Raw genomic sequence first — 13,027 nt, forward strand, 5'->3', positions numbered from 1 at the left:
CAAGTTTTCTTACAAAAGTGGTCTCCATTTTTCCTATTAAGTATGCAATTTTCTTACCGACCACCTTCCCAAAACCTCATGGTAATAAAGGGAAGGAGAGATGACATACTTTGGATGTTAGATCTTCAGTGTTTTATCTGGAATGGACTAAACCTTTCAGGTCTTCCTCTCAACCGTTCATTGCATTTGCGGACAGAATGAAGGGCAGTCCTGTTTCCATGCAAAGGATTTTGTTGTGGATAAGCAATTGTATTCAACTGTGTAACCAGTTGGCTACCATGAAGCCACCAAATAGTGTTCAGTCGTTCAACTAGGTCCCAGTGACCTCTGCGGCTTTTCTGGCTAGCACGTCCATATTGAATGTTTGCAAAGCGGCAACTGGTCATCATGTCATGCACCAGCGTAGCAAGAGGCAATCTCTCAACAATCTTGAGACCATGTTAAATTTGGATGAGTGGTCTTCCAGTCCCTGTTCAAACAGACTCCAAACCCACCTCCAGATGGGACTGCCTGTGAGTCACCTACAGTGGAATAGGACACATGCAGTCACTCGAAAAACTGTAACTGCTGTTCAAGATGTGTTGCACGTGTCCCTTTCACAACCTGCCCTCCTTCCCTTCTCTGAGACTTTCCGGTAGGAAGGAACTGAGGGGCTTTGGGGCAGCTCAGCTCTTTATGCCTGTGTGCAAGGCAGCAGAGGGCACTCGGTTACCCTGACAGGTAACACTGGAGTGGAATGTATATGTGCAACACAACTTGACGAACAAAGTTATGGAAAGGTTAGTAACTGTTGTTTTTTGCAAGACCAGCCTTTCTTCAAAGGAAGGCCACGTTCCCCAATATTTTAAATATATACATACAAACCCTCCCCAAACAGAAGTGATCCAGGATTCAAATATCTGCCCTACCTAGCTGCCTCGTTTAGTGCACTACTAGCAGATTTGCTGAATGAGATGGGGCTTTTGTTTTCTTGCATCCTCTTAAGAGATGACGTTTCCTAAAGCGATGCTTGATGGGGTCCAATCACAGGTTGAGCACGTTGGCATTTGCTGATGCTGTACTGTGCTATAAACTCCAGAAGGTGGTGCCTCTACTAGGCACTTCAGGAACGATTTCCTCTAATATCTGCTGGCTCCTGCATCAGCCAGGAATGCTGTTCTACTGCACAAGAGAAGTTGTCCTTTGAAGTGGGCTCCTGCAACACTGACCCTTCAGTCATGCCCCATGCAGGCCACCATTGAAGCAATGATAGTAGCTGATAGCAACTGAAGTAGTCTGTGGGCTCGTGTGTGGGTATTTGACAACACAGAAGCATGAGATCCGATGTGCTCTGCAATTCGGAGTTTATTTGGACAAAACTTGACTCTTCTGTAATAAGCTCGAGTAAAATAAAGACAATACTGTAAATCTTTTCATAAGCCTCCGTTCTTTGCTGTGTATAATAGGCCCTGATACCTCTGGCACTAGAAGGCACAGATGTCGGCAAAGTGAAGGCTTCTCATGCTCTAGCCAAAATTGCTGCCATTTCCAATCCAGACATAGCATTCCCAGGAGAGAGGGTAAGTAAATGCAATTTTCCCTTGAGGTATTTTTGTGATAAACCAATGGAAACGGACAGAGATCCAGAAACCAAAGTGACAATCCAATATTCCCTACTCTTAGGTGTATGAGGTGGTCCGGCCGCTGGTCAGCTTGTTGAATACAGAGAGAGACGGGCTGCAGAATTATGAGGCTCTGTTAGGTCTCACTAACTTGTCAGGAAGAAGTGACAAACTCAGGTAAGTTACAATGGTTTTGTCACCTTTTCCCCCGTACTGCCACTTAATCAGATTGTGAAATGGTTTAGAAAAGTCGAGATAAAGCAGACTCTCCTTTCAGGTTACATCAGTATCACTCAGGAAATGGCCCTCACAGACCAATGACTTGGTGGTTGGTTAGTGAAGTGTTCGAAGATTTTTTTTCCCCCCATTAAAATGTTTAACCTTCATCAAAAAAAAATTTTTTTAAGGAAATTTGAGTTTTTGTTGAAAAGCTAAAAAATTGTTTTTCTATGAAAACTGAAAAATATGAATATAATTTTTTTTTAAAGTTAAATTCCTCAAAGCCACTTCATGTGAAAATCTCGGTGACATTTTTTCACCCAACTCCAGTCAGTTCCATCCCAGGAGCTGGATTCCTACTGTGACACAATGCCTCCATCAAGTAGCAACATGAGACCAGCAGAGGGTGAATTCTGTTTAATGTCTCACTCTAATTCTCAGGGCATGTTTGGTCAATATACCTGGGTTATCCACCACTTCAAATAGTCCTCCTCAATTTAATAATCCCGTGAGCCATCCAATCTTTGCAGCCCTTGGTCACCAGTGGCCAAAATTTCTAGCCCTCTGACACTCTGTGGCCTACGGTAAAACAATCAGTGGTCTGTTGTATTAACATAGATGGAATGTGTTGGCCCAAAGAGTCAAAGATGTTAACGTGACCCTGTCACTGTCCAACATTAAACAGTTTTAAACTGTTTGTTTGGTATACCGAGATGTCAGCTTGCTTAGTACCATGACAAATACATCAGTAAACATTATTTTAACCTGTTGTTAAAGATACAGAAAAGAAAGACAAGTAGTTAAAGCATTTAAAATGGAAAGTATTAAATAAGGGATTAATTTTAACACCATCCCTTGTCCCTTTTCCTTTAGCTGAAGAGAGTTTTAAGGAGAAGGAAAAAAAGCACTTGTTTGACGGCCTCTAAGATGTTTGCAGTGTTGTTGTAGTCGTGCTGGTCCCAGGATATTGGTGAGACAAGATGGATGAGATAATAAGATATTGTCTCAGCCACCTTGTGTCTCTAGAATGATAATAACTGTCCTGTGCTGGGGGGGGAGAGAAGAAGTTGCATGGGCTGGAAATGTGTCTGCTGTTAAAGTCCGATCCCACTTCCTTTAAGATCAAACAAGACAGACACACACACACCACAGGGAAGAGAAAAGAGCAGAACGGACAGAAAATACAGCTTTTGTCTCTGGTGTTGGCTCTCACTCGCAACCTCCCTGCTGGAGAAACACAGGCCCGGCACATTGTCTGATCAACCACTCCAGCATTGGGCTGTACCAGCATTGGGCTATTTAGGGCATTGCTTTTAGCTGCCTTTTTCTAGTCACAGGCTTATAGCAGTGCTACAAAATATGCAGTCTTGGCCAGACAAGCCAGACTCTTATTAAACAGAAGGCAAAAGGAGAGTGATTGGAAAGAGAAGAAATTATGTGGGGAAGGAAAAAAATCTTTGGGGAGGCGGGGGAGGAATAACAAGGTGTCACATCCCAGGGGGTGATTGGGATTCAGCTGGGCCCCGTGGAGGTGGTGGTGTCATCTGGCTCCTTCTCTCTGGCCAGGGCATCTTTCAGGATCAGGATGAAGAAGATCTGGGGTCCCAGGAGACAGTAGGGTTGGCCGCAATGATGGTGATGCTCGCCCCTTCCCCTCAGCCAGCTTTGTGGTAGCTCCATCCATCCATCTCGGCTAATTTCCCTCAAAAGTCTTTTCTTTTTTTAAGAATTCCAAAAGGGAGTGGCTGACGGAATAGCCGCACCCTCGTTTTTCTGTTCACCAATTAGGCCTAATTTTCGACACACCAATTTTGGTTTATTGATTCCCACTTTTCTCGCTTACCAGGCATGATCTTAACATGCTCCTTGAGTTCTAGCAGGGGGCCTTTGGGTTTGCCCTAAACTCGTTTTTGTCTGCCTTTCGCACTTTTTCCTGTCAACATTTATTGTTCCAGGTTATTGTCACACTTTATGAACTTTCTCACAGTTGAGCTCAAAATTAAGGTAAATGTGTAGGCCCAATGATCACAACAGGTCTCACCACCCTCCTGCTACCCCAACCTTTTGTTTTTGTGTTTGAATTTATTTCGAGGAGGAAAGGAGAAGTCTGAAGTACTGTTCCTTTAAGATTAGGGGAGGTGTAAGCGGAGCAGCAAGAACATGGAGACATACTTGCGTATCTGAAGGAAAGGCCAGGACAATGGAACACAAGTGTATCCATACGGCTTCACTTGAGGGTGTGTTTGCGTGATGTGTAGCTGCGTGGAATAGAACAGGTTGAAAAACAAAAATCCTTAAAAGAAATTAAGGGATCTGCAGATCAGGCTTCTGTCAGGGCAAACTGATGTGGCAAGCACCTGCTCCCTTCTGAATGCGCTTTCATGGTCAACTGGCAAAGTTCAGGGACAAAAAAATTCAATTAGAAGGAGGGCTTCTGATTTTAGGTTTCGGCCAATAAACCCCACGTGATGTCTATCCAATAAACACCGGAAAAGATGAGTCAATTCATGTTGACGTCACCTCTTTCCCAATGCAGTCTGTCTATATAGGTTATGTTCCCACTTCCTGGTTTGTATCTAAGGGCTCATCTACGCAGAGCAGTAAAGAGGACTATGGGGGTCTGATTTCTAAAGCGCACTAAGGTGTTGTGCATTAATTGATCCATGTAGATCCTGCTGGTGTGCACTAAAGGTTCCCTAGTGTGCTTTAACATTTGAAACGGTACTATGTTAAAGGGAACTAGTGAACACACGCAATCAATGCTATACCAGGGTTCAATAACAAAGATACAAAGCTTACATGTTAGCTTAAGTTGTTTCTATACATATAATAAAAATTAAAGCAAGTCCTAGTTGCACAAGGATTTTGGGAAGCACCTGAAAAAAATCTTCTCATTATCCAAGAGAGCCCTGAAAACCACTGATATTTGGACATCTACATAAAACTCAGATTACTAAAACTAAACCCTGAAAAGCAGAAGCCCTGATGATAAGGAATACCCTACACTTCTCTCCCATCCTGAAGAGGATGGCCTGTCCCAGTGCCTGATCAGTCAATCATTTCCCCCATTATTGGCTTGTCTTTGCACTAGCTTGTTCATTTTATTGGGAAGATGAGCAATTGCTGAGATCTACAGGTTTAATTGTATTCGTTCAATTTGAACTCACGCAGAACTTCAGGGTAGTCTCTGATGAACAGCTACAGTAGTCTCCTCTCCAGCTCTGCAAAGGGGACTTTGAACTCCAATCCTACGCAGCACGGAGCATTTTTCACGAAGACACATTACATCTCTAAACACAGGGCATTAGCAAGGTGTAAAGTAATAGAAAGAAAATGGGGTTCTGACTGTTTACCCAACAGCTAAAGATCAGAAGGTGTTACACTACTAGAACAATATGTAATCAAGATAAATCTTCCTGCATGATTGGCACTGAAGTGACCTGACAATGACTCCTGTTATAAGAAGGAAGGGGTAGATAAATTAAATTAATGGAGGATAGGTCCATCAATGGCTATTAGCCAGGCTGGGCAGGGATGGTGTCCCTAGCCTCTGTTTGCCAGAATCTGGGAACGGACCACAGGGGATGGATCACCTTCTCTTCATTCCCTCTGGGGCACCTGGCATTGGCCACTGTCGGAAGACAGGATACCGGGCTAGCTGGACCTTTGGTCTGACCCCGTATGACTGTTCTTATGAAGGGATGGCTGAAGGAATGACTTTTTAAACTAGTGATAAAAAGTTTCATGGCTTAGATGAGACAGCTTGTTTTTAAAGGCTTTCCCTGCCTCCTCTGCCTGCTGGCTAATATTTCATGGCAAGCACATTGTTGCACATGCTGTGACCATATCTTTTTTGCTGCCCTTAATTCAGGCTGAAGATCATCAAAGAGAAAGCCCTACCAGACATTGAGAACTACATGTTTGAGAACCACGACCAGCTCCGCCAGGCAGCGACAGAGTGCATGTGCAACCTGGTTGTCAACAAAGAGGTAACCACTGGGGCCTCTTGCAGCACAGCTTGATGCACTGCTTTTTGAATGGCATCGAGAAGGTAGATTGGGAACTTCTGGTCTCCTAACATAAGAACAAGGACATTCAGTGAAACTGACAGGTGTCAAATTCAAATCTCAAACTTTTTCGCTCAGCATGTAATTAGACTGTGGAACGCATTGCCACAGAATGGGGGAGGCCAGGAACTTGGAAAGAGTCAAAGAGGGATTGGCTCTTTAGATGGGTAACAAGAATAATAGTTAATGCTGAAAAATGTTTTGGAAAGGATCTAAACCGTCCTGCATCGAGGCTTAAACAAGCCTCTCTTAGGGATTAAGCTGATGCTCATTGGGGAACGGGTTACCCCACATTTCCCCACTGTGGGGCTCCTGCCACCTTCCTCTGAAACATCTGGAGCTGGCCACTGTTTGAGACAGGATACCAGACTTCAATGGACCACTGGTCTGGTGTAATATGGCAGTTCCTAGATCAAGGTTCGGCACGCAAGCTGATTTTCAGTGGCACTCACACTGCCCGGGTCCTGGCCACCAGTCCAGGAGGCTCTGCATTTTAATTTAATTTGAAATGAAGCTTCTTAAACATTTTTAAAACCTTATTTACTTTACATACAACCATCGTTTAGTTATATATTATAGACTTAGAGAAAGAGACCTTCTAAAAACATTAAAATGTATTACCGGCACGCAAAACCTTAAATTAGAGTGAATGAATGAAGACTCGGCACCCCATTTCTGAAAGGGTGCCAACCCCTGTACTAGATACTTTAATACGTGTTTTCTATTACGTATTTATATCCGACAGTTTGTGAAACTGCCACTCCAGTGTGAATCCCATAAGCCTGGCAACTCACTCCCCATTTTTGCATTTCGTTCTGTTGAGGTTCAAGAGAGATTTGTAGCCGATGGAAACGACCGACTCAAGCTGATCGTGTTACTGTGTGGCGAGGACGACGTGAAGGTCCAGAATGCAGCGGCAGGAGCCCTGGCCATGCTCACAGCAGCACACAAGAAGCTCTGCCATAAAATGACCCAAGTGGTAAGAAGAAAAATCTGATGCCCTTAACACTAAATAGTGTCAAATGCTCAAAGGCAGCCTGGGTATGTTGTAAAATTCTGATGAAAGGATTTTAAACAACTTCTACAGCGACAAACTTAAGTATCTGTGCGAAATCCTAGGGAAAGCAAATAAATTGGAGCATAAAGCTATGTATGTTTAAGCTAACTGTCTAATTTAGTGACTTCCAACAGGGAGTGACCTACTAAAGCTGATTCGAAACTCCCTGCCCCAGATTCTTCCCACGTTAATGTTTCCAAGGATTAAAACAGCCTTTTTCACCTATGTGTGCCCAAGAAACTCTGGTTGGAGACTTGAGATAGCAGGGTCTGTCGCTGCACCCTGTACACTCTCATGTCCAAAACCTATGGCTGGTGTAACCCCAGGATCATTACAGTTAGGATTCCATTTTTATTTATCATTTCAGTGGGTAATTTTGATGGTTGTTTTTAATTTTTTCCCCATTTTTATTGGTTCAAATGTTGGCTGCTGTAGGAAATTGTTGGGAAGGTCAGACGACATTCATGCCAGCAGATGCTGCGATTCAAAAAGTTTAAAGCTCTATTACCGTTAAAACACACATTGATGTCCGGCTATTTGATTTGTGTATTTTGACATGTGATGTTGACAAATGCTTCAGTTCTCAAGCAACATTTTTCTTTACCTAGCTGTGCAGTTTGATTACTAGCAATGGGAATATTTTTAAAAATCTGTGTGCGTGCAGTGAAATCAACGTTTACCAGTGTTTACTGATAACAATCTAGTCCTTCCAAGCCAACCTATGATGTATATAAGGCAGGGTGGACCCACTGTACCTACAGTTCCTTCTCAACCAAGTTGCTGTTTTTGTAGTTAACGTATTTTATTTTGATTTGTTACTTCCCTGCACACAATTTGTATGTATTCTACAGGGGCTGCCCCTCCTCCTTTCGTGGTTGGGGCATCCTTGACGACACACACACACACACACACACACACACACACCCCTATCAAGTGCCTCTTCGTTTCCTGGAGGCTTTAATTTCTCTTCTTCAAGGCTATGCCCCAAACCCTGGGTTTTAAACCCGGCCCGACTTTTGTAAAACTGGGCTAACTCAACCCCTCTGAAGTCTGGAAGTGAGACTAAATTCATTAGCACAGATGAGATGCTCAGCTGCAACAGTAAAGCCTATTTTAAAAAATCAAACCCTCCTCCCCCCACAGCCCCCGTTTCAGCTAGCTTTACATTGTGATGGACCCATGCAAAACTCTGACCTCCTCACGGTTGCCACACAATAAAAAACAGGCTCCAAACCTTGGATTCGGGGTGCATTACAAAGGTGGATACAGCCCAGCCAGACTGGGAGGGCAGGTGCTGCCGGAAGCAGGTAGCCCCAGAGCAGTTTGTGGAAGCCCTTCACGCCGTCAGCACTGCGCCTGCCCTTACCATGCAAGGGCTAAGGATTCAGAAACAAACCGTGGAAGGGAACTTAGTGCTTGTTACGCAAGCTGCTGGCTGTTCTCACTCCCAGATGACAACTTGTCTAGGAATTAAGAGACCAGTTTTCATGCACTGGAATCAGATTCTCCTTTTCCTAAATTGCTACTTTCACCCCCTTGAAAAGTGCCTCACTTAGGGGCAAGCTAACCGAGCCCTTCAATGATTTCCTCTGCTGTAAAAAAACGACTATTTTTTTTTTAAACTCACAGCTTTTCCTTCCTTGCAGACAACCCAATGGCTGGAAATCCTGCAGAGGCTCTGCCTGCATGAAAAGCTGGAGGTGCAGCACCGTGGGCTGGTCGTTGCTTACAACCTGATCAATGCAGACCAGGAGCTGGCCAAGAAACTGGTGGAGAGTGAGATGCTGGAGATCCTGACACTCGTTGGTAAACAGGCAGATGACTCCAAGAAACAGCATGTCATCAATGTGGCTCGCGAGTGTCTTGTGAAGTGCATGGACTACGGGCTGATCAAACCCTTCTCCCAGGCATGAGACCCCAAGGCAATGGCAGCCTGTCGAGAGAAACCAAACAGAAGGGGAAGGCCCATGGAAGGGCTGCAAATCTACCGGATTCACAGAAGGAAATTCAGTTTAATTGCTAAGGCTTTGCTGAGCACAGGGTCTACTTTGTTTTTATGCCTGGGAAAAATAAATCTGAGTAATTCCTAGACACTGCAACCTTTAGTGCCAGGATTGCCTTGCTAGCCATGAACACATCAAAGTTCCACCGTAAAAGAATCAATCCATGCAATGTATTCAACTGCTGCTGGTTCAGGATGTCTCAGAAGTTTAGGGCAAGATAGAGGTTCCAAGTAGACTTTTTTGGTGGGGAAAAAATCACGTTTTATATTTCAGCAGTTCCCAGTGATGTTAGAAGAACAGAGGTGAAAAGTTGAATTGTCTCACGTCACATTCATAAAGGAGTTTGGGGGTTTTTTTGAAAATATTTGATGTTTGTATGACTGGAATGCAAATATTTAGTGTGTGAACATTGGGTGGATTCTCCATTAATAAATTCTGTACTTTGTTCTGTGTGGGTTCCTTCAATGTTGCATTATCTCCGTTTGTGAGTAGTGAGTAATTCCTGAGACCCTTTCTAGTAAGTGCCTGTCACCCTACCACTATATCTACAAAGCAGTGAATCTCAGAAACATGGCACAAAAACCAGCTCTGACCTTGCAGTAAAATGTTTCAAAAAATGGCCCGTTCTGTTCAGATGGCTGTGCGGGGACATCACACAACCGTGTGAAGGTAGTGAGGTTGCTCTGACACGACCTTGCTGTGCCTGAAGCACAGATGCTACTGAGTGCAATTATGGTTTGCAGAAATATGTTCTCGCTTTTCTCTATCCAAAGTAATCCAAGTATGGAGGATAATATACTGGATGTGAAATGGTGGTAAGAGAAAACTCTATGAGGAGCTGACCCTGACATCTGTATTTAACACTGTCATTTATAAGCAACAGAGAATATGAGCTGCTTATGGAAAAACTACAACTGTTTAAGGAGGCTGCTTTGCCGTTGTTTGCAAGTGTCTGCTCCAAATCTTGGAGTTACGAGAACTCTTTACTATGGCAGGAGCATAGGGTGAGCATCAGGGAGGTGCCTTTGGTTGGTCCCATAAACAGGCAAGCCCCTGCTGAAAGTCATTGCATATGTTCAGTGGAGCTTGTTCGGACGCTAGCGATAATCTCTGAAGACTCCATGTGCACGGAGTATGTACTGCTAGTGCAGCAGCAGATGCCCCGTTGGCAGACCTGCCAAGCGTCCCATGGAGTGTGACAGGCTTGCCTCTCCTCTCGCGGAGTGAGATTGGTCTATAACCGCTCCTCCCAAGGGGCTGCTCGGTCACTGACACCGAGAGCAGCCGGAAAGGGTCCCTGAGCTGCCAGGCTGGCGCCAAGGAAGCGACATGAGAGAAATGAAGAGGGTGATGACGGCCACAGGAGACTGGGACGGGGCACTGGTGAAACAGAGAAGGAAACCGCCTGCCTGGAATGCAGGCGGGTGAGCAGGAGAAGGGGAAGGTCGTCCTTGCAGAATGGAAAAGGAGAAGGAAGCCGCGTGATTCAAATGCTGGGGTGAAGGGTGGGAGAAGCAAGACTGGTACAGTGATCCTTGCAAAAGGGAAGAGAAAACAGCCTGACTGGGATGCGGGGTGGGGGAGGGGGGAGAGCAGCAGAGGAGAGATGGGAGCAGTCATTTTTGCACAATGCAGGCAGTTAAGATTAGATGCTCCATCGCACAGGTGCTGACTTCTGTTTTTGCTGGTGGGTGCTCCTCTCCCCACCCCACCTCGGGTGAGCAGTGGACAGGGCCTGTTGGGGGGGGGGGGGGGGGAAGAGGCCAAGTGGAAGCAGGGCCTCAGGGAGAAGAGGCTGATCAGGGGAGGGGTCTCAGGACACAGCATAGGGAGCCCAGGGGGCAGGGCCACAATCCGGACGCCAGGGCCCGCACAGGATTAATCCGGTCCTGTGGGCACCGAGCACGTGCTATATTTTTTTCAATGGATTCTTGAGCCCTGGAGCACCCACAAGTGGGTGCCTATGATCCATAGAGCTGCTCAAAAGAAAGAAATGGCAGAAAACGCTTCACTGTTGTGCTCTTCCCAGTACTGGGCTTGGTGCCGAACCAGAAGAGGCTCTGGTGAATCCCTCTCTCTAGGAGAATTGGGGGAGTGTCTGCTGCAACCTCCCTTGGCTTCCTCCTCCTCTCCTGATGAGGCAGCGGTGTGGGAAGGTTCTTCACCTCCACCAGGTGACTGTGGTCCATCAGGACCTTTTAAAGAGGATGCTTCTGCTTCAGATATTCAGCATGAGCTTTCGTGGGTGAATACCCACTTCTTCGGATGCAAGTCTATAAGGTGCCACAGGATTCTTTGCTGCTTTTACAGAACCAGACTAACACGGCTACCCCTCTGATACTTCAGATATTCAGGCTTTCTATGTGCACGGCTTTGCTCAGGTGCAGTCAGACTGGCCAGGAGTGCACCCACATCATGATAGGATATGATCATGGAAACAGACTTTTTTTCCACTGCTCCTGTGCCTCATTCAGTGCATAGATTTTGCAGCTAATTTATATGCAAATCAGCAAGATTCATTACAGGCAGCATGGCAGAAGCGGGTCTTAAATGTGAACAGAGTTGGAACCTTGCAGATAAGATCATACCACACTTATGCACGGTGTAAAGGGCCGGCGTGGGAGAAGGCACAGAGGGGATTGTGTGAGAATCTGACAAACAGGCGGACGAGGTTGGGAGCACTGGCCAGGCAGAGGGACAAGGGCAAGGTAGAGCCTGGCAAAGGAAGAGAAGCAGGCAGCTATGGAGAGCTTTGAAGGGGTGACAAGAGGCTGAATTTGATGTTCTATCGAACGGGAAATCAATGAAGCGATCAAAGAGAGGCGTTACGAGATCTTCAAGGTGAAGAACAGTTCAGTGGCAGCATTTTGTATGGACTGAAGGGGAGCAACGCGTGCACTCGGGAGAGCAAAGAGTGCGTTGCGGTAATCGAGACAGAATATAACAAAGGATGGATCTAGGACAGGGGTAGGCAACCTATGGCACGGGTGCCGAAGGCGGCACGCGATCTGATTTTCAGTGGCACTCACACTGCCCGGGTCCTGGCCACCGGTCCGGGGGGCTCTGCATTTTAATTTAATTTTAAATGAAGCTTCTTAAACATTTTAAAAACCTCATTTACTTTACATACAACAATAGTTTAGTTATATATTATAGACTTATAGAAAGAGACCTTCTAAAATACGTTAAAATGTATTACTGGCACGCGAAACCTTAAATCAGAGTGAATAAATGAAGACTCGGCACAGCACTTCTGAAAGGTTGCCGACCCCTGATCTAGGAGATGCTGAGAACGAAGAAGTAGGATTTAGAATGAGCCAGTGGTAAATAAACCCAACTCCTGTTTCCTCTATAGCTATCAGTGGGTGGAGCTGCGCCAGTGAAAAATTACAGCTGTGAATGGTGCCAGGGTAGCTGCAGCAGGAAACGTGATGCTCTTCGTGTACTGCACAATGGAAGAGGATTTGGACACAATTCATATTAAATTTCATACTATAAACAAATGCAAGTTCCAGTTGACGCAAGCTCTGCTGCAATACATCAGTTTCCAGGAGCTGTTGCTTGCCTTATGGTATTGCAAATGCATAAATCACTAGGACTTACTCCTGCACAAGAAAACGGGTGAAAGGATAAAATAAAAGGAACCCATTACATGGCTGTACCTAGAGTCACACCCTTGTAGGGAACTACGTGTACTGGAGTTTGGAACTTTTAACTGTGTATTTTGAGCAAGATCTGTTATGCTCGCCAGCACCTTCCTGTTCTATTTGTATCTTTCCAAAGGATGCTAGAGGGTAGAGCCTAGGATCAGCGGTAGGACTTGCCGGCAAAGATGTCTGGGTGAGTGGTTGCTCCTTACCTCTGTTATTTGTAATTAGATTGGGAGGCAGGGGCAGGGGCTGATGAACCTGATCGGTAGGTTGGCAACCTTTCACCTCCAGCCTGTTCTCAATGGCTGCTGTTAGGGGCGGCTCCAGGCACCAGCGCAGCAAGTGCGTGCCTGGGGCGGCAAGTCGCAGGGGGCGGCCTGCCAGTTGCTGTGAGGGAGGCAGGCAGGCGGCTTTCAGCAGCGCGCCTGAG

General features: G+C 45.6%; 1 protein-coding gene across 1 annotated transcript in view; it reads left to right on the forward strand.

Annotated features, from left to right (window-relative positions):
* UNC45B (unc-45 myosin chaperone B) overlaps positions 1-9,387 on the forward strand; it is a 29,884-nt gene extending 20,497 nt beyond the window's left edge. Inside the window, exons 15-19 of the mRNA XM_044994235.1 lie at positions 1,446-1,559; positions 1,663-1,778; positions 5,692-5,809; positions 6,711-6,866; positions 8,591-9,387. Of these exons, the coding sequence (XP_044850170.1) occupies positions 1,446-1,559; positions 1,663-1,778; positions 5,692-5,809; positions 6,711-6,866; positions 8,591-8,857 (771 nt within the window). The 3' untranslated portion in view covers positions 8,858-9,387. The remainder of the gene's footprint in view (positions 1-1,445; positions 1,560-1,662; positions 1,779-5,691; positions 5,810-6,710; positions 6,867-8,590) is intronic.
* Positions 9,388-13,027: the final 3,640 nt, after the last annotated feature.

Source organism: Mauremys mutica, chromosome 19 (genome assembly GCF_020497125.1).
Source record: "Mauremys mutica isolate MM-2020 ecotype Southern chromosome 19, ASM2049712v1, whole genome shotgun sequence".
NCBI lineage: Eukaryota > Metazoa > Chordata > Testudines > Geoemydidae > Mauremys > Mauremys mutica.